Source organism: Oncorhynchus mykiss, chromosome 24 (assembly GCF_013265735.2).
Source record: "Oncorhynchus mykiss isolate Arlee chromosome 24, USDA_OmykA_1.1, whole genome shotgun sequence".
Lineage (NCBI taxonomy): Eukaryota > Metazoa > Chordata > Actinopteri > Salmoniformes > Salmonidae > Oncorhynchus > Oncorhynchus mykiss.
The window spans coordinates 25,118,173-25,140,420 of NC_048588.1; the positions used below are offsets into that span (position 1 = coordinate 25,118,173).

The 22,248-nt window shown below is 43.4% G+C and overlaps 1 protein-coding gene across 4 annotated transcripts in view; it reads left to right on the plus strand.

The window, feature by feature from the left end:
• The first annotated feature begins 2,565 nt into the window (after positions 1-2,565).
• Positions 2,566-22,248, plus strand: part of LOC110504061 (neurofibromin) — a 118,714-nt gene continuing 99,031 nt past the window's right edge. For 2 of the 4 annotated variants that reach the window (XM_036962074.1, XM_036962075.1), the window contains exons 1-6: positions 2,566-2,836; positions 13,006-13,149; positions 15,064-15,147; positions 17,621-17,811; positions 20,326-20,432; positions 20,554-20,621. In XM_036962074.1, the coding sequence (XP_036817969.1) occupies positions 2,777-2,836; positions 13,006-13,149; positions 15,064-15,147; positions 17,621-17,811; positions 20,326-20,432; positions 20,554-20,621 (654 nt within the window). In that variant the 5' untranslated portion in view covers positions 2,566-2,776. Of the gene's footprint in view, positions 2,837-3,445; positions 3,536-13,005; positions 13,150-15,063; positions 15,148-17,620; positions 17,812-20,325; positions 20,433-20,553; positions 20,622-22,248 lie in introns of those variants that run through there. The other 2 variants (XM_036962073.1, XM_036962076.1) reach the window with 2 other exon arrangements.

Genomic DNA, 22,248 nt, shown 5'->3' on the forward strand with positions numbered 1-22,248 from the left:
CTCTATCGAAAACCTGAATCTAAGGGTGGTCTTGCCCTTCCCTCCCTTCAATTGTACTACTGGTCTGCCCAAATCCGCAACATGCTAACATGGATCACAAACAGACAGGAGTCAACGTGGATTCAGATAGAAGCCCAATCCTGTGGTTCATTGCCCTTAAGCTCAATTATATTCATTAATAACTTTAGTGAAGTGGGCAACATAGCCAAAACCTTTGTGATTTACAGCACCCTACTAGCGTGGAGGGACTGTAAGAAATACCTGGGCATTTCCTCCCAAATAGGTTCTCACTCGCCTATAGTAGGCAACCCAGACTTGCCAAAAGCCCTGAGGGATGCCAACTTTAATCTTTGGCATACTCTAGGAATCAGGACCTTTTCAGACCTATTTCATCAGAAAACCACTACACTGAAATCCTTTCAAGAGCTCTGCAGTGAAGTCAATGTGCCAAGATCCCATTATTTTAAAATATCTTCAAATTAGACATGTAATTTCCTCATTTACTTCCAAGAGGAGGTTTAGAACTCAGTTGAATGAAGTTGAAACCCTTCTTGTCACAGCACAATCCATTAAAGGCAAAATATCTTACATCTATAGACTCCTTTCTGAGAAAGGAGGCTCCTCCTTTACTCCTTTGAAAATAATTTGGGAAAAGGACCTTGGTCTGACTATCAGTGATGAGTTATGGGCGGAGGTTTGTAACAGGGTATACTGCACCTCTACTAATGTAAAAATGAAATAATCTAATTACAAATTGTTGTACACATTTTATTACACTCCTTTGAGACTCCATAGAATGAAAACAGATATGTCTCCTAACTGTAAAAGATGTACCTCTGAAAGTGGAACCTATATGCATGTATTTTGGAGCTGTAGAGAGATTGCCAGATTCTGGCAATCTATACATACTGCTGCACAGAAAATACTAGATGTACAGTTTGATATGACCCCGTGCATCTATTTTCTTAATGCCCAGCAGGACTTTGTTCTTGATCCTGACAGAGAAAATTTGCTTATGACTATTACATACTTTGCTAAGAAATGTATTATTCTATTGTGGGCCTCTAATACCCCTCCTACATTTAAAATGTGGATTGACCAGATTGTTGACTTTCTCCCTCTTGAAAAGCTCACTTATGACCTCCACAAGAGACAGCCCAAGTTTGATAGACTCTGGTCTCCACTATTCAACTATATTTCAAACTGGACAGAGTGAACGGGGTGACTAGGGAAATGTGCTGCATTGCTTAGACCTTCACCCTATTTTTATATCCAAATTGATCACATGAGTAGAAACTCGAGTCAGTTTCCTCCTATTTCATTGTATATTGTATACACATGTTATGTAAGGTGCTGTAAAACCTAAAAACGAATTATTGGCTCGTCGTCTCAGCGAAGGCTAGAAATAGTTAATAAGAACCTTGATAGCTGCTGCAAGTTTTCTATATGTTTTTTGTGTGTTTTATTTTTTTAAATTTGTGAGTACGTGTAGGTATGTAGGATATGTGTGTGTGTATGGGTGTGAATGTATATATGTATATGTGTACGTATGTGTATCTGTGTGTATGTATGGATGTGTGTGTATATATATATATATATATATATACCCCCAAAAAAACTTGTATTATGAATGTGGAATGTGTTTTGTTGGTTGATTGAAAAACAAGAGAACTTAATAAAACTTTAAATTGAAAAAAAAAAGAAAATACATGGTAGTCTATTATGCAGTAATAATCACATTGTATGCAAAGCAGAGTAATGTTGTCTGGAATACTGTGTAGAACATGCCAACACACACACACACACACACACACACACACACACACCCTGGCATTAGTGTGATTAATGGAACACACACACATAGCACTTCAGATATGTCCCACAACCAACATTCAAGCATATATCAATGATTCACTGTAAAATAAATGTCCTGTAAAATAAACCACACTTAATTTACAACAAATAAAATAATAAATGTTGCCGGACACTCAGTGAGAAGGGAATGAACTGGTTAAACTTCTCAAGAGAAACACTCAAATTTCAGTCTTCTGTGGATAGCCTGCATTTACATTTTCTGTATGGTAGTGTGACCTTTGACCTGTAGATGGTAGTAAAGGTATACTTTTGCTGCAGATCCACTTCCACAGCACAAACCTTTCTGGACAAGTAGCCTACACATTTGTCCCTAGCATGTGTGTGTGTATTTGAAGCGAAAAAAGACTGAATATTGCAACACACTTTTATGATACAGATTCATTCCTCATTATGTAGCACTGCACGGCTATAGTTTTTTCAAATGCCAAATGCACCTGCAGCATGTTACTGGCTATCTGAGTGACTTGTGTTGTGAGAAGAGAACCAGAATTCTTGGATGTAATTGTATAATATTTTTAAATATTTTAAGTAACATATGGTAGCATACACGTTCCACATGGTAGCAAATCAAGCTAGCTAGTTAGTTATATGTTACAACGTTACATTATATTGCCTTGCCAATGTTTGTGTGAATCCTATTCTTGCCGACCTTCCACATCAACAAGCGACGCACGCGCATCTTTGCTCAGCTGTCTCCTGACCCTATCGGTTTCACTGGGAAGACTTCCGGTTGTGTGTCATGGCGGCATGGTAAAGCTTGCTCAAAGGGAAAAATAACCAACCCGTACTGTCTTTTTTAGACAGCGGTTTGGGGATTTATTTCGGGCTTAACATCGCCACGAACGTCCACATTCGTATTGGGAATTGCAAGCACTCATTAGCGGTCTCCATCCGCTCGGCCATGGCGGCACATAAACCAGTGGAATGGGTTCAGGCCGTGATAAATAGATTCGACGAGCAGGTAATAAAGTGTTTATGAGTTGGAAGTGGGAGTAACGTTAGTTAGCTGCAACCAGTTAATCTTTTGTAGATGGCTTGTGTCTGTAGCTAACTTATTTCTGCAATCGCAAAGTTTATGCTATCCTGCTTTCTTGTTGAGTACAGTAGGTAGGTTGGTACTAGTATATAGACAAAGTAACGTTAATAAACGTTACGACACATTTTTATCTGTGGTTTAGATTGTGTAACAAACGTGCAAGTTACTTTCAGTTAGCAAGCTAACTAGTTAACTACGCATGTAACTAGCTAGCTAGCCAACTAAACATGCATTTTCATGTTACATAGATTTTGGGTGTTGGTATAGCTAGGACTGTTAATAGAGGTTGCACACAACGGCTAATATTGACTAATTCTGCCAGACAATTTGGGGAAAAGATGTCACTACCAGCTAGCTACTCATAAAGTTAGCTAATTGTAAACAAATGAGGTGTGACATGCACTGATTAATATAAAATGATTCAAATGAAGTACTCTAGCTTGTTACCTTGCACCTTGTTACTAGTTTTATTAGGTTTGAGTCAACTGAATGGACATATGCCTCCCTCCCTGTTATGTCACATGCAGTGAAAAAAAACGAAGAAAGCACGCTCCTTGCATGCTGTCAGCCAACAGTCATGTTACCGAATGTGGGTTTGCAACCTGGCCATGTTTCTGCTCTGAGGTAAAGGCCTCAATACTAAGATAAAAAAGCATTATGGATCTGTACTAATTGGCAGACATACGTTTTTGTATAATACCTACTTCTATAATTACTACATCCTTAAAGTAATATATTAGTACTGTGAGTTTCTTAATCAAACACAGATTTGAGTGTGCTTATGTGCTTGTGGTCACCACAGCAGCAGTCTACAAGGCTCGCCCAACAACCACAGATTGTTGGTGACATTGACAAGTTAAGCAACTGTGATAGTTTCAGGGTGGACTGTTCCTTTATTTGCCAGAATCTAGCAATATCTACTTAAAACAATCTTTTGGTATTTGTTTCATTAGTCCATTGTTGACATAGTCCCAAAATGTTTTGCTTGTCAGCAATCAGGTTTTCAAGCTAGACTATATATACAAAAGAATGTGGCCACCCCTTTCAAATTAGCCATACCCGTTGCTGACAGGTGTATAGAATCGAGCACACAGCCATGCAATCTCCATAGACAAACATTGACAGTAGAATGGCATTACTGAAGAGCTCAGTGATGTTCAACGTGGCACCGTCATAGGATGCCATCTTTACAACAAGTCAGTTTGTAAAATTTCTGCCCTGCTAGAGCTGCCCCGGTCAACTGTAAGTGCTGCTATTGTTTAGTGGAGATGTCTAGGAACAACAATGGCTCAGCCGTGAAGTGGTAGGCCACACAAGCTCAGACAACGGGACCGCTGAAACGTGTTGTGCCAAGAAATTGTCTGTCCTCTGTTGCAACACTCATTACCATGTTCCAAACTGCCTCTGGAAGAATTGTCAGCACAGGAACTGTTAGTTGGGAGCTTCATGAAATGGGTTTCCATGGCCGAGCAGCCGCTCACAAGCCTAAGATCACAATGCAAAGCGTCGGCTGGAGGGGTGTAAAGCTCGCCGCCATTGGACTCTGGAGCCATGGAAACGCGTTCTCTGGAGTGATGAAAAATGCTTCACCATTTGGCAGTTTGACGGACGAATCTGGGTTTGGCAGATGCCAGGAGAACGCTACCTGCCCGAATGCATAGTGCCAATGGTAAAGTTTGGTGGAGGAAGAATAATGGTCTGGGGCTGTTTCATTGTTTGGTCTAGGCCCCTTAGTTCCACTGAAGGGAAATCTTAACGCTACAGCATACATTCTAGACGATTCTGTGGTTCCAACTTTGTGGCAACAATTTGGGGAAGGTCCTTTCCTGTTTCATCATGACAATGCCCCTGGGCACAAAGTGAGGTCCATACAGAAATGCTTTGTCGAGATCGGTGTGGAAGAACTTGATTTGCCTGCAAGGAGCCGTTAACTCAACCCCATCAAACACCTTTGGGATGAATTAGAACGCCGACTGCGAGCCAGGCCAAATCGCCCAACATCAGTGCCCGACTTCACTAATGCTATTGTGGCTAAATGGAAGCAAGTCCCAGCAGCAATGTGAGAACATCTAGTGGAAATCCTTCCCAGAAGAGTGGAGGCTGTTATAGCAGAAGAGGGGGGACCAACTCCCTATTAATGCCCATGATTTTGAAATGAGATGTGTGACAAGCAGGTGTCTACATACATTTGGTCATGTAGTATATGTAACTTTCAATATACAGCATATGCTATTGTCCAGAATTGATAGACTATCCCTTTAAGGGTGCCAAAGATTCCTCTAATGAACTTGCGCTTTAAGCTGTGAATCATTGGGTCAGGTAGTCTAGCCAGTCCATCAATCATTTTTTACACTGTCTGTTGTCCCTAACTTTCTCATCCGGAGTCATTATCAGTCACCTTTTTTCATATTGTAAGGTTGTAAACTTTCCAGCAAGTCAGCTGGAGTATTTTATGTTGCTTGAGAGCTGATATGTCTGTAGAGCAGCTCTGGTTTTCAATTTCATCCATTGGAAACTGGGCTTTGTCTGTTTTGGTCATCAAAGACCCCTGCCAAAGGGACTGAAACAGATGGTTCTGTTGGGATGGTTCTTGTAACCATGCTGCAGTGCAAGTAATGCTGCCAGAAATTCTTCACTTAAGACTCATTTTAGTGAAAGCTGTTCTACAAATATACTTGAAAAGGGTTAGGCCTAGTTTAGGGCTACCAGAGTTTGCACTATGCAATGGTTTGGATTTAGCCTAAACTTGCTTTAAGTGCCATCGCGCACTGTCAACTGCCCTCAACTCCAGTACAACTTCAGGTATAAGACTCTCTCTCATACCTCCTTTTTATTTGCCTTTTCGAAAGGGAATATCAGCACTTTGTGTTCAGTTTGGGTAGGTTCTGGGCCTCTGGTTTCAGAGGCTACAGAGGGGTATTGTACCCAGACTTAGCGGCTCTGCTCGGCTTATTACAGTTTGATGAAAATATAATAAGTGATTAAAGCCACCTTGTGTTAAGACTATTTAGAGGCCTCTAAGTCAGGGGTACTCGAGTACTATTTGAGAAGGTCGGGTCACACACATTTCCAAGGTGTCAAAGGTCCAGGTGGATAATAACATTTATTGGCGTAGTAACAAACCCCCACCTCACAACCCCAAACTGTTCACACCTCTCTTGTTGGCGTTGAGAGAATGTTTCAGTTTCAAAGTCAATTTCCCACAATTCTACACATTTTGCATGTGGCAGAGATTTTTGCTGCTGTTTTTAAAGCTAATTTCCTGGAATTCTATGCATTCTTCCATGTCTTGCGTGTTTATATGATACCAGGGGTTGAAGCCTGACTAAGTAAAAAAAATACAATAAATATACAGTGTAGCCTCATCATAAAATGTATTAAATAAAACATTTTCCTTAGCAGTCTACACACAATATCCCATAATTACAAAGCGAAAACAGTTAAAAAAAAAAAATTAAAAGCAAATGTATATATATAAAAAAAACTGATACCTTATTTACTTAAGTATTCAGGCACTTTGCTATGAGACTCGAAATTGAGCTCAGGTGCATCCTGTTTTCATTGAGTGTCCTTGTTGTATATATATATATATAAAGTTCCACAGTTGACAGTGCATGTCAGAGCAAAAACCAAGCCTTGAGGTCGAAGGAATTGTCCGTAGAGTTCCGAGACAGGATTGTGTCGAGGCACAGATATGGGGAAAGGGTACAGACAATGTCTGCAGCATTGAAGGTCCCAAAGAACACAGTGGCCTCCATCATTCTTAAATGGAAGAAGTTTGGAACCACCAAGACAATTCCTATAGTTGGCTGCCCCGCCAACTGAGAAATTGGCGCAGAAGGGCCTTGGTCCGGTAGGTGACCAATAACCCGAACGTTCCAGAAGGACAACCGTCTCTGCAGCACTCCACCAATCGGGCCTTTATGGTGGAGTGACCAGACGGAAGCCACTCCTCAGTAAAAGGTAAATGACAACCCGCTTGGAGTTTGCAAAAGGCACCTAAAGACTCTGACCGTGAGAAACAAGATACTCTGGTCTGATGAAACCAAGATTGAACTCTTCGGCCTGAATGCAAAGAGTCACGTCTGGAGGAAGCCTGGCACCATCCCTACAGTGAAGCGTGGTGGCAGCATCATTCTGTAGGGATGGTTTTCAGTGGCAGTGACTGGGAGACTAGTCAGGATCGAGTGAAAGATGAATGGAGAAAAGTACAGCCAGATCCTTGATGAAAACCGACTACAGAGTGCTCAGGACCTCAGATTGGTGCAATGGTTCACTTTCCAACAGGACAATGACCCTAAGCACAAGTCAAGACAATGCACGAGTGGCTTCAGGACAAGTCTCTGAATGTCCTTGAGTGGCCCAGCCAGAGCCTGGACTTGAACCAAATCATACATCTCTGGAGTGACCTGAAAATAGCTGTGAAGAGAAGCTCCCCATCCAACCTGACGGAGCTTGAGAGGATCTGCAGAGAAGAATGGGAGAAACACCCCAAATACAGGTGTGCTATGCTTGTGGCGTCATACCCAAGAACACTCGAGGCTGTAGTTGCTGCCAAAGGTGCTTCAACAAAGTACGGACGAAAGGGTCTGAATACTTATGTCAATGTGATATTTCCGTTTTAAAAATAAATATATAAATTAGCAAAAGGTAACTTTTTTTATTATGCGGTATTGTGTGTAGATTGATGGGGGGAAAAACAATTACAGCCTTCTAAAATTGATGTAACAAAATGTGGAGGAAGTCGAGGGGTCTGAATACACACTATATATATTTTGACCCCGTTCTGGGTCCGAACATTGTCCGCCAGTTGATGATGGGGGCTGTAAGTCATAGGATTTTATGTGTTCGCTTTATGACGGGAAGTTCATGCTCAGAATCAGATTTTCTGTGTGAACCTTTCTTATTTTGTCTGGAAACAATGAAAGGGTTGTGAACATTGAACACTAAGTCTAAATCACAGTTGTTTGCAACTTCAGATTCCTAAATTGACTTGGTTGTTATACATGTAAAAATGCTCCCCCAGAGAGGTTGGTGGATGCCAATGTGCTGTACTAGATCAATGAGAAAGAAGTACCTCAACCTAGTAGTATTTGTCCTCAGAGCCCAGAATTGCCATATTTCCTGTCACAAACTCTGATACCTCCTGCGCCCCGACCTGTTGCTTTGGCCTGTTGATTTTCTTATTTTTATTTTGTTCATAGGTGTTTGTGTCAACACCTTCTGCTAGCCAGCTAGCTAGCTCGGTTACAATGTAGCCCACTTCGCTTGGAATAGCGAACAATCATTTCCAGTGCTTTAGAAGCTGAGTGTATTACGCTCTTGTCCGGGACAATGTTGACAATCTGGATTCCATTGTGGCAATTGTTTGCTAGTGAGGATTACAGGAATGAAGTTGCTATTCTTAGCAAGCAAATCAAGGGAGGGACTGTGAGATGTTCTGAGCAGATTGACATAAGGAATGGCTTTCCTGCACTGGTTCCTCCTCTCTTGATCTGACAGGTCCAGACATCCCACAGCAGGCCGTGCCCTATCTCTGGTAATCAAAGGCGTACGTTATCCTGCTTCTCGTGGGCCCTTGAAAGGTTCAACGAACTGTGTAAGGGGTAGAAATGGGCAGATTTATCCATTCCCTTCTCTGGCCGTTGTATTGGGACGTTCAATGGTGAGAAATGTCTCAGTCCCTGGAGCAAAAACTTTGCTATGAGTACTGGACATCAATAAGCTGCTCCCTAACATTATAAACCAGCATCAGGACATCAATAAGCTGCTCCCTAACATTATAAACCAGCATCAGGACATCAATAAGCTGCTCCATAACATTATAAACCATCATCAGGACATCAATAAGCTGCTCCCTAACATTATAAACCATCATCAGGACATCAATAAGCTGCTCCATAACATTATAAACCAGCATCAGGACATCAATAAGCTGCTCCATAACATTATAAACCATCATCAGGACATCAATAAGCTGCTCCATAACATTATAAACCAGCATCAGGACATCAATAAGCTGCTCCCTAACATTATAAACCATCATCAGGACATCAATAAGCTGCTCCATAACATTATAAACCAGCATCAGGACATCAATAAGCTGCTCCATAACATTATAAACCTGCATCACGATATCAATAAGCTGCTCCATAACATTATAAACCTGCATCACGATATCAATAAGCTACTCCCAAACATTATAAACCTGCATCAGGACATCAATAACTTGCTCCCTAACATATTAAACCAGCATCAGGAAATTGAGTCTCATAGTTAATGTGGGATTCAATGACATTGTAGAAGAGCTTTTAAAGAACTGATTGGGTCAGCAAGCACCCTTTTAATATATGTCCCTCTGCCCTCCCTAAATCGTGGCTTTGAACGTTTCAGCAGACTTTTAGCCCTCCAAAACTGACTACGAGACTTGCAGCTCTGGGTGTAACATTTCTTTGGACAATTTTGATTACCTTCTGGAAGCAAAGCTCATTTTATAAGGAGGATGGGATCCACCCAAATCATTTGGATTCCTGGATCCTTTCACAGCATTATAAGGCAGCATTGAGACTTACTTATAATTGACTCAAGCACAGCTCAATTAATCCCTAACATTGAGATGTCATAATGGTTTAGCAAATGTACATTATCCCAGGGGTGTTGGAAGACCCAATGTAAGCAACCTAATTGATTTCCCTCTTACTGCCCTGAATGCCTCTGCTGATCCCACAGCTATTGTATGCAGTAATCATGTGTTTATGAACCAGTTATACTGTTAGCACTGAGTGCTAGGTGTACCCTAGAAGGAAGTCCACTGTGTGCAGCTCACCCTGCACTAATATAAATAACATGAGCATGTGCTTCTACACCTGCATTGCATGCTGTTTGGGGTTTTAGGCTGGGTTTCTGTACAGCACTTTGAGATATCAGCTGATGTACGAAGGGCTAAATAAATACATTTGATTTGATTTATTAATGCAAAGCTAGCCGGTTAAGCAATGAAAACAATCAAGCCTCCTTAAAGTGCTAAAAATAGCCAACGTTAACATATGTAGCTTCAGAAACAAGGTTCATGAAATCAATAATTTGCTAATAACAGATGACAATCTCTGAAACTCACATAGATAATAATGCCTTTAATACAATTTATAGTAACACTGTTAACAAGGCATGTCCTATAGGCTGTAGTTTTGTCGCACCTGAATTACTAAATAGAGCCATGGCAACATGGAACTCTAATCCACATCAGTTAACTGATACAAGCAGTAGAATCGGATAAAAGAAATACAGCTATAAATGCACCTTATGGAACAGCGGGGAATGTGAAGAGACACATACAGGTACAGACACGCACACGGGCGCTAGCACACACTCTACACACGTACATTGTAATATTGTTGTGTAATGGATTCATACATTTTGTGTTGTTGATAACAATTGGTAAGACAGACAAACATTGTCTTATTATATGGTGTCCCTTCCATTAATGAATTGATTGTAATTCTAAGAGAAAGGCCCTTGTATTCGCATGAAGATCATTGAGTCAAATGTTTTATGTTACACAAATTAAACATAATTCATCTTAATGTGAATGTTCTAAACTTCCCATCGAGGGACAATAACAGTTCTCTTTTCATGAAAAATAGGCCTCTTTAATTACATTTCTTCTCGTGGCCCTGTCCTCTCATCCAATGTTTCTCTCCTTTCCCCTGTTTACCCCGATCATGTAATCCGAACACAGTGCTTTGGTGTGTACGTATACAATGTTAATCAGCTCTGCCAAAGTGCACATACGGGAAGAGATGGCTCCATGACCTTTTAGAAATTCCAATCCCGGCCTGTGAAACAAAGTGCTTACTGTCTGTGGTCCCGGACAGACCGGAGCTGAACTGGATGTGAAAGATTTGAAGCAGGGATGGTCCTGTGTGGACAGTGTGCACTCCAGTTCAGACTCCTGATTATTTTCTTACCCCCTGTCTTGGGACTTCAATTCCCAGGCCCAGGTTTCTCCCTGAGGGGCCCCAGTGGTAAAGTGGATCCCGATAATAAGCAGTCATAGGTCTGCTGCTTAAGGCTCATTAACATTCCAGTCCTGATGTGCTCTGCATACGCACTAGCCAGCTACACCTCTAGGCAAGCTTAAAGGGGCTCCTCCTGCCCACAAGGTCTGGCCCAGCTGTGGATGTGATGTCTTAGTTCACACAGATGTAGCCTGCAGGTGTACAGCTGTGGGTGTACACCAGAGTTGTGGCAGGGTGAGGTTCTTGATAGCACAGGGCTTCATTGTTCTGACTGCAGGGCGTCTGTTCCTTGCCCTTCGTCAGGTGTCGTAGGCGTCCTCATAGCACCAGAGGTGTGGCATAACACTAGTGTGAAAAATATTGAATGTAGATATGTCTAGTGTGGATGTGTAGACATGTGTAAACACATAAGAAGGTGAAACCATGGCTTCATGTAATTCTATTAGGCTTGCTCAAACCTGCTGCATATAGTGCATTTGGAAATTATTCAGATCCCTTGACCTTTTCCACATTTTGTTATGTTACCGCCTTATTATAAAAAATAATTGTATCGGCAATCTTCACACAATACCCCATAATGACGAAGTGAAAACCGGTTTTTAGATTTTTTGCAAATGTATTAAAACAACCTACTTTAAACCCCTTTTTTCTCCCCAATTTCGTGATATCCAATTGGTAGTTAGTCTTGCCCCGTAGTTGCCCGTGCGGACTCGGCAAAGGTCGAGAGCCATGCGTCCTCTGAAACATGACCCTCGCCAAGCTGCACTGCTACTTGACACACTGCTCGCTTAATCCAGAAGCCAGCCGCACCAAGATGTCGGAGGAAACACCGTACAACTGGTGAACGAAGCCAGCGTGCAGGTGCCCGGCCGCCACAAGGAGTTAGAGCGCGATGGGACAAGGACATCCCAGCCGGCCAAACCCTCCCCTAACCCGGACGACTTTGGACCAATTGTGCACCACCTCATAGTCTGCAACACAGCCGGGGACCAAATCCGGATCTGTAGTGACGCGTCTTGCACTGCGACACAGTGCCTTAGACCGCAGGCGCTACTCGGGAGGCCGATAGAAATACCTTATTTACATACGTACATACTCCGGTGCGTCCTGTTTCCATTGATCATCTTTGAGATGTTTCTACAACTTGATTGGAGTCCAGCTGTGTAAATTCAATTGATTGGATATGATTTGGAAAGGCACACATCTGTCTATATAAGGTCCCACAGTTGCCAGTGCATGTCAGAGCAAAAACCAAGCCGTGAGGAATTGAAGGAATTGTCTGTAGAGCTCCGAGACAGGAATGTGTCGAGGCACAGATCTGGGGAAGGGTACCAAAAAAGGTGGAGGAAACCTGGCACCATCCCTATGGTGAAGCATTGTGGTGGCAGCATCCTGCTGTGGGGTTATTTTCCAGGGACTGGGAAACTAGTCAGGATCGAGAGAAAGATGAATGGTGCAAAATACAGAGAGATCCCTGATGAAAACCTGCTCCAGAGCACTCAGGACCTCAAACTGGGGTGAATGTTCAACTTCCAACAGGACAACAACCCTAAGCACACAGCCAAGACAACGCAGGAATGGCTTCGGAACAAGTCTCTGAATGTCCTTGAGTGGTCCAGACTTCAACCCGATCTAACATCTCCAGAGAGACCTGAACATAGTTGTGCAGCGACGCGCTCCATCCAACCTGACAGAGCTTGAGAGGGTCTGCAGAGAGGAATGGGAGAAACTCCCCAAATACAGTTGTACCAAGCTTTTAACGTCATAGCCAAGAAGACTTGAGGCTGCAGTTGCTGCCAAAGGTGCTTCAACAAAGTACTGAGTAGAAGGTCTGGATACTTATGTAAATGTAATTTCCGTTCCTTAACTTTTAAAATAAATTTGCAAACATTTATAAAAACCTGTAGATTGAGAAATAAACAATTGAATCCATTTTAGAATAAGACTAATGTAACACAATGTGGAAACATGTAGGGGTCTGAATACTTTCCGAAGACAGTGGACCACACAGTGCCTAACGCGTTCACCCGTGCCTAGATTCTCTTGTGACTTTAGAATTTTTTTCCTTTCTCTTAGCTTCCCGTTAAAACAGGACATCAGAACAACCACACCAAAGTCAGCACAGAGCACAACAAGGAATGTCTCATCAACATCTCTAAGTACAAGTTCTCCCTCGTCATCAGTGGCCTCACGAACATACTAAAAAATGTGAACAACATGGTAAGTGGAGCTTTTAACTTAACACTTTTAGCTGTTTATTTGACTTTAGCATGAGTAATGGGGATCACTACATTGCACGTCATCAACCCTACTAGAGGCCTACCGAGTAATCTGCATGGCCGATTTAACTTGAAATCAGCCCTAATTTTCTGCAATTTTCAGCATTTTGCAGGTTTTCCTACTTACAAAGCATGTAGAGGTCTGTAATTTTTATCATAGGTACACTTCAACTGTGAGGAATCTAAAACAATTCATTTGCATTTTATTGCATGACATAAGTATTTGATCATCTACCAACCAGTAAGAGTTCCGGCTCTCACAGACCTGTTAGTTTTTCTTTAAGAAGCCCTCCTGTTCTCCACTCATTACCTGTATTAACTGCACCTGTTTGAACTCGTTACCTGTATGAAAGACACCTGTCCACACACTCAATCAAACAGACTCCAACCTCTCCACAATGGCCAAGACCAGAGAGGGTGTAAGGACATCAGGGATAAAATTGTAGACCTGCACAAGGCTGGGATGGGCTACAGGACAATAGGCAAGCAGCTTGGTGAGAAGGCAACAACTGTTGGCGCAATTATTAGAAAATGGAAGAAGTTCAAGATGACGGTCAATTACCCTCGGTGTGGGGCTCCATGCAAGATCTCACCTCGTGGTGTATCAATGATCATGAGGAAGGTGAGGGATTAGCCCAGAACTACACGGCAGGACCTGGTCAATGACCTGAAGAGAGCTGGGACCACAGTCTCAAAGAAAACCATTAGTAACACACTACGCCATCATGGATTAAAATCCTGCAGCGCACGCAAGGTACCGCTGCTCAAGCCAGCGCATGTCCAGGCCCGTCTGAAGTTTGCCATTGACCATCTGGATGATCCAGAGGAGGAATGGGAGAAAGTCATGTGGTCTGATGAGACAAAAATATAGCTTTTTGGTCTAAACTCCACTCGCCGTGTTTGGAGGAAGAAGAAGGATGAGTACAACCCCAAGAACACCATCCCAACAGTGAAGCATGGAGGTGGAAACAGCATTCTTTCAGGATGCTTTTCTGCAAAGGGGACAGGACGACTGCACCGTATTGAGGGGAGGATGGATGGGGCCATGTATTGCGAGATCTTGGCCAACAACCTCCTTCCCTCAGTAAGAGCATTGAAGATGGGTCGTGGCTGGGTTTTCCAGCATGACAACGACCCGAAACACACAGCCAGGGCAACTAAGGAGTGGCTCCGTAAGAAGCATCTCAAGGTCCTGGAGTGGCCTAGCCAGTCTCCAGACCTGAACCCAATAGAAAATCTTTGGAGGGAGCTGAAAGTCCGTATTGCCCAGCGACAGCCCCGAAACCTGAAGGGTCTGGAGAAGGTCTGTATGGAGGAGTGGGCCAAAATCCCTGCTGCAGTGTGTGCAAACCTGGTCAAGAACTACAGGAAACGGATGATCTCTGTAATTGCAAACAAAGGTTTCTGTACCAAATATTAAGTTCTGCTTTTCTGATGTGTCAAATACTTATGTCATGCAATAAAATGCAAATTAATTACTTAAATATCATACAATGTGATTTTCTATGATACAAATTACAGACCTCTACATGCTTTGTAAGTAGGAAACACTGCGATTTTGCAGGTTATCAAATACTTGTTCTCCCCACTGTATAAGATTTTTAGAAATCTGTAAAAAAAAAAAAAAAAATAAATAAAAAAATTAAAAAAAATCTGTATTGGCTTTTCTTGGTCCTCCAGTAATCGGTATAGGCGTTGAAAAATCATAATCGGTCGACCTCTAAACCCTACCTTCTAGTAGGCATGTGTATTGTGTGAACTCCAATTCAACTCAAGTGTAGGATGCACACAAAGGGCTGGAAGTGTTGTTTGCTGAATCACTGTGTCATCTGTGTCTGTAACCTCTCCTCTCCAGCGTATATTTGGGGAAGCTGCTGAGAAGAACCTCTACCTCTCCCAGCTAATTATCCTGGACACACTGGAGAAGTGCCTAGCATCGGTGAGGAAACCCCCATACAGTCTGCATCCACTGTATCCCACCTTACATCACCTTTAGTTGGTCTGCTAACTTATCCCACTACAGTTGTTTGTGTGTGCTTGTGTATAAACCGTTCTCCATTTTAGTTTTTAGCCCTCCCAATTCACAGTTTTCTGTTATTGAATATTATCAGTCAAGAGCACTGGCCTCAATATATTGGCTCTTATTGCACCAATATTCTAAAACGCTATGGGTCTTCCAACACAACGTCAGCATTACATTGGTTGGCTGGATCTCTGTTCTGTCTCTCTCTGTTTTTTACAGACAGACCTCTGTTAACACACTTAAACCCCTTCCTTCAGTTGTGCTTTCTCTTCACCTCTGAAATAGGTGCCTCTGCTCTGATCTGTTCTGCAACTGTGCAGCAGAAGATTACATTTGCAGGTGTTTCCTTGACTTTTGTTAGTGCTTTCCCTGCCTCCAATGGGATTCCCGGAAGTTTCCTGTATAGGTTTTTCATTAGTGCATGTTGTCAGATAGAAGCCAGCTGCTCCCCTCATGGATGCTATGGAACTCTCGTTTTGAATTAGACATCTTACGTTTTAAAATGTAAGTATAGTAGTTGTTTTGTGTTCGACTATTTCCTACATAAGGGTGAGCAACAGGTTTTGAATGCAGTTGTATGCAATCTGTCCTGGTATGAGGCTGCCAATTTGACCCAACGAGTTTTTGGAAATGAGCCAATGGGAGCGCTGGTGAATCCCAGGTGGGACATGCTGTGCTTTTGCCCCAAAGAGAGGCACTTAACCCACATACATGTATTGCATATCCAGCTGGATAAATCCAAAGTACAGTCGTGGCCAAGAGTTTTGAGAATGACACACACATACATTTTCACAAAGTCTGCTGCCTCAGTTTGTATGATGGCAATTTGCATATACTCCAGAATGTTATGAAGAGATTAATTGTGATCAGATGAATTGCAATTGATTGCAAAGTCCCTCTTTGCCATGCAAATTAACTAAATCCCCAAACAACATTTCCACTGCATTTCAGCCCTGCCATAAAAGTCAGTGATTCTCTTGTTAACACAGGTGTGAGTGTTGACGAGGACAAGGCTGGAGATCACTCTGTCATGCTGATTGAGTTTGAATAACAGACTGGAAGCTTCAACATTGCTTGGAATCATTGTTCTTCCTCTGTCAACCATGGTTACCTGCAAGCAAACACGTGCCGTCATCATTGCTTTGCATAAAAAGGGCTTCACAGGCAAGGATATTGCTGGCAGTAAGATTGCACCGAAATCAACCATTTATCGGATCATCAGGAACTTCAAGGAGAGCGTATCAATTGTTGTGAAGAAGGCTTCAGGGCGCCCAAGAAAGTCCAGCAAGCGCCAGGACTGTCTCCTAACGTTGATTCAGCTGCGGGAACGGGGCACCACCAGTACAGAGCTTGCTCAGGAATGGCAGCATGCAGGTGTGAGTGCAGTGAGGCGAAGACTTTTGGAGAATGGCCTGGTGTCAAGAAGGGCAGCAAAAGAAGCCACTTCTCTCCAGGACAAATATCAGGGACAGACTGATATTCTGCAAAGGGTACAGGGATTGGACTGCTGAGGACTGGGGTAAAGTCATTTTCTCTGATGAATCCCCTTTCCGATTTTTTGGGGGGCATCCGGAAAAAAGCTTGTCCGGAGAAGACAAGGTGAGCGCTACCATCGGTCCTGTGTCATGCCAACAGTAAAGCATCCTGAGACCATTCATGTGTGGGGTTGCTTCTCAGCCAAGGGAGTGGGCTCACTCACAATTTTGCTTAACACAGCCATGAATAATGAATGGTACCAACACATCCTCCAAGATCAACTTCTCCCAAAAATCCAGGAACAGTTTGGTGACGAGCAATGCCTTTTCCAGCATGATGGAGCACCTTGCCATAAGGCAAAAGTGATAAATAAATGGCACGGGGAACAAAACATCGATATTTTGGGTCCATGGGCAGGAAATTCCAGAGACCTTAATCCCATTGAGAACTTTTGGTCAACCCTCAAGAGGCGGGTGGACAAACAAAACCCCAGAAATTCTGACAAACTCCAAGCATTGATTATGCAAGAATGGGCTGCCATCAGTCAGGATGTGGCCCAGAAGTTAATTGACAGCACGCCAGGGTGGATTGCAGAGGTCTTGAAAAAGAAGGGTCAACACTGAAAATATTGACTCTATGCATCAACTTCATGTAATTGTCAATAAAATCCTTTGACACTTATGAAATGCTTGTAATTATACGTCATTATTCCATAGTAACACCTGTGGAAATTATTATTTCTGTCATTCTCAAAACTTTTGGCCACGACTGTATGTGAGAAGTTGCCACTGATAACCTGAAAAGAACTCCTTGTTTTCTCAGATAACCTAAAGAATCCAGCTTGCACACATACTTTCCTCTCATGGTTTTCCTTCTCTTTTTCTATGTCTTCCTCTTCCCACTGTCCCCCCAGCAATCCAAGGACTGCCTACGTCTGGATGAGACCATGCTGGTGAAGCAGCTGCTGCCTGAGATCTGTCACTTCATCCACACGTACCGCGAGGGCCACCAGCACGCTGCTGAGCTCCGTGCCTCCGCCTCAGGGGTCCTCTTCTCCCTCAGCTGCAACAACTTCAACGCCGTCTTCAGCCGCATCTCCACCAGGTAATGCTAACCCTGATCCTGAGGAGCTACAGACTGTGTTGGCTAATTCTGTGTCAATGTCACTGTTGAAGAGCAGTTGATCAGGTGTGTTAGTACAGGGCTGGAACAATAGCCTGCTCACCCTGTTGTTCTTCCAAGGTCCATGGCAATTGATCTACGTTATTGTCTTTTGTCAAAAAATGCATTTGTGTCTTTTAAAAAGTTCCACTAGACCTGATTTTCCCAGAAGTGTAGTATTACAAATTATTTTGTTCCCTCAGAAGTCATGATGAAGAGACTGTTTGTGCCCCCATTCCTGCTCATGTCATATGAGAAGTTTACTTGTTTGTGTACCTAAGCAATTCCGTTTAGCAGCCAGTCATGGACAAGGTCACCGTGACTGAACTGTTAGCCCAGTCATGAACGAAATCCCTCCCTCCCCACCCAGGATGTTCAGGATGGTGCAACGTTATAGAAAGTAAAAAGAGCGCGATCAGGATTCCCTGTTTTATTGTTCTATTAGGTTAATTTTCCCTCATGATGAAATTGGGGAGGGCACTGTGGATCTGTCTCCGTACGTTCGTCACTACGATGAATGATACATCCAGCTATAGAGATCTGACATTTATAAAATTATACTGATTGGCCCAAGTGGGGTGCTATAGTAATCAACTGAAATTCCAAACTTTGAACAAGCATATTTCCTATCCCTGTGAGTTATTGTCATGAAATGTGGTTCATATTTGCAGCCTCTCATGAGCAACTAGTTTACCATGACAACTTATAATTGCAGTACTTACAAATGAAATGGCTTTCCACACAACATACAGTGCATTTGCTAATTATTCAGACCCCTTGACTTTTCGACATTGTTAATTTACAGCCTTATTCTCATCAATCTACACACAAAAGCCCATAATGACAAAGCGAAAGCATGTTTTTTTTAAAATTTTGCAAAAAAAAACAAATGCCTTATTTACAGAAGTATTCAGCCCCTTTACTATGAGATTTGAAATTGAGCTCCAGTGCATCCTGTTTCCATTAATCATCCTTGAGATGTTTCTACAACTTGATTGGAGTTCTGCTGTGTAAATTCAATTGATTGGACATGATTTGGAAAGGCACACCTGTCTATATAAGGTCCCACAGTTGACAGTGCATGTCAGAACAAAAACTGTGAGGTCGAAGGAGTTGTCCGTAGAGCTCCGAGACAGGATTGTTTCGAGGCACAGAGCTGGCGAAGGGTACCAACAAATGTCTGCAGCATTGAATGTCCCCAAGAACACAGTGGCCTCCATCATTCTTAAATGGAAGAAGTTTGGAACCACTAAGACTCTTCCTATATCTGGCAGCCCGGCCAAACTGAGCAATCAGGGGAGTAGGGCCTTGGTCAGGGACGTGACCAAGAACCCGATGTTCACTCGGACAGAGCTCTGGAGTTCATATGTGGAGATGGCACATGACAGCCTGCTTGGAGTTTGCCAAAAGGCACCTAAAGGACTCTGATCATGAGAAACAAGATTCTCTGGTCTGATGAAACCATGATTGACCTATTTGGCCTGAACGCCAATCGTCACAACTGGAGGAAACCTGGCACCATCCCTACGGTGAAGAGTGGAGGCAGCATCATTCTGTGGGGATGTTTTTCAGTGGCAGGGACTGGGAGACTAGTCAGGATCGAGGGAAAGATGAACGGAGCAAAGTACAGAGGTCCTTGATGAAAATCTGATCAGGACCTCAGACTTGGGCGATGGTTCACCTTCCAACAGGACAACGACCATTAGCACACAGTCAAGACAGCACAGGAGTGGCTTCAAGACAAGTCTCAATGTCCTTGAGGGGCCCAGCCAAAGTACGGACTTGAACCCGATCGAACATCTCCAGAGAGACCTGAAAACAGCTGTGCAGCGACGCTCCCCATCCAACCTGACAGAGTTTGAGAGGATCTGCAGGGAAGAAGGGGAGAAACTCCCCAAATACAAGTGTGCCAAGCTTGTAGTGTCATAACCAAGAAGACGCAAGGCTGTAATCACAGCCAAAGGTGCTTAAATAAAGTACTGAGTAAAGGTTCTGAATACTTATATAAATGTGAGACATTTCTAAAAAACAGTTTTTGCTTTGCCATTGTGCGGCATAGTGTGTATATTGATTCGGGGGGACGGGACAATTGAATCCATTTTAGAATAAGGCTGTAGAAAACTTGAAGGGGTCTGAATACTTTCCAAATGCACTGTAAATTGGAAGAATTGAGACAAAGACCGCCACATTCGTCAGGGGCAACGTTTCTATCTGCAACATTCTGAACGTTTCACATCATTGATCCATATGTCAGTGTTCTGTCTTGAAGGACGATGGGATGTCAAAAAGCCAGGCTCTACAAGGCTGTCCTCTTTTCCCTATTGTCCACGCCTTCTTCTTTCCCTCCTTTCTAATGAGAAGCTGTGGTAGAATCAAATCTCAGGATATCATGTTTGACAGGACAAACTTGTTCCCCGGCAGTGTTTAAAATTCCTTACCCATTGTGTTCTCCCCCAGGTTGCAGGAGCTGACAGTCTGTTCAGAAGACACTGTGGATGTCCATGATATAGAGCTCATGCAGTACATCAATGTGGACTGCTTCAAACTTAAAAGACTGCTCCAAGGTAGCTACTCACTCAATTCCCTCTATGTCATACCCTCCCTCTATGTCATACATACTCCTGGATTCTGTGTATTTTGATGTTTTTTGCTAATACTCTATTACTTTTCACTGCATCCTCTCAGAAACGGTATTCAAATTCAAAGCCCTGAAGAAACCTGCCCAACTTGCTGTCATTAACAGTTTGGAAAAGGTTTGTGTGCCAATAGATCTGTATTCAGTGCTGCTGTTTTGTGTTTATGAAGTTGGTGTATTATATTATTTGTGGTTTTCACTACTGCCACCTCTTGGCTGCTGGTGAAATGTTTAAAATAAAATGTTCCACTTTGAGGACATCACTATGCAGGTTTCCATTGACCCAGGTTTATTTGGCAAATGATGATGATGAAAACAATGTATTTAAAATAAATGATTGACTGGCATGTGATGCCAGACACAACTATAAAACTCCACAACACAGTTGCTGAATATATATTTAATTTCAAAATAATATATTTTTGCAGGACACCGATTATCCTGACTTTCAAGAAGGCCTGAATTGCTTTTACTTGCTTTTCTGGTTGGCTGAATGCAAGTTGCACTATCCAATAATTTTACAGGAGTGCAAGTTTCACCATGGCACGGACCGTTGCAATACGTTGCCACATGAGACTTATTTAAACATGGCATGTAGTAGTCAATTCTTGTATTATTTCCACGCTGGATTTTGCGGGCTACCTCAGACATGAAGCAGATAGGAGGGAGGGCTACCTGAGACATGAAGCAGGTGGGAGGGAGGGCTACCTGAGACATGAAGCAGATAGGAGGGAGGGCTACCTGAGACATGAAGCAGGTGGGAGGGAGGGCTACCTGAGACATGAAGCAGGTGGGAGGGAGGGCTACCTGAGACATGAAGCAGGTGGGAGGGAGGGCTACCTGAGATATGAAACAGATGGGAGGGAGGGCTGCCTGAGACATGAAGCAGGTGGGAGGGAGGGCTACCTGAGACATGAAGCAGGTGGGAGGGAGGGCTACCTGAGATATGAAACAGATGGGAGGGAGGGCTGCCTGAGACATGAAGCAGATGGGAGGGAGGGCTACCTGAGACATGAAGCAGGTGGGAGGGAGGGCTACCTGAGACATGAAGCAGGTGGGAGGGAGGGCTACCTGAGACATGAAGCAGGTGGGAGGGAGGGCTACCTGAGACATGAAGCAGGTGGGAGGGAGGGCTACCTGAGACATGAAGCAGGTGGGAGGGAGGGCTACCTGAGACATGAAGCAGGTGGGAGGGAGGGCTACCTGAGACATGAAACAGGTGGGAGGGAGGGCTACCTGAGACATGAAACAGGTGGGAGGGAGGGCTACCTGAGATATGAAACAGATGGGAGGGAGGGCTACCTGAGACATGAAGCAGATGGGAGGGAGGGCTACCTGAGACATGAAGCAGATGGGAGGGAGGGCTACCTGAGACATGAAGCAGATGGGAGGGAGGGCTACCTGAGACATGAAGCAGATGGGAGGGAGGGCTACCTGAGACATGAAACAGATGGGAGGGAGGGCTACCTGAGACATGAAACAGATGGGAGGGAGGGCTACCTGAGACATGAAACAGATGGGAGGGAGGGCTACCTGAGACATGAAACAGATGGGAGGGAGGGCTACCTGAGACATGAAGCAGATGGGAGGGAGGGCTACCTGAGACATGAAGCAGGTGGGAGGGAGGGCTACCTGAGACATGAAGCAGGTGGGAGGGAGGGCTATCTGAGACATGAAGCAGGTGGGAGGGAGGGCTACCTGAGACATGAAGCAGGTGGGAGGGAGGGCTACCTGAGACATGAAGC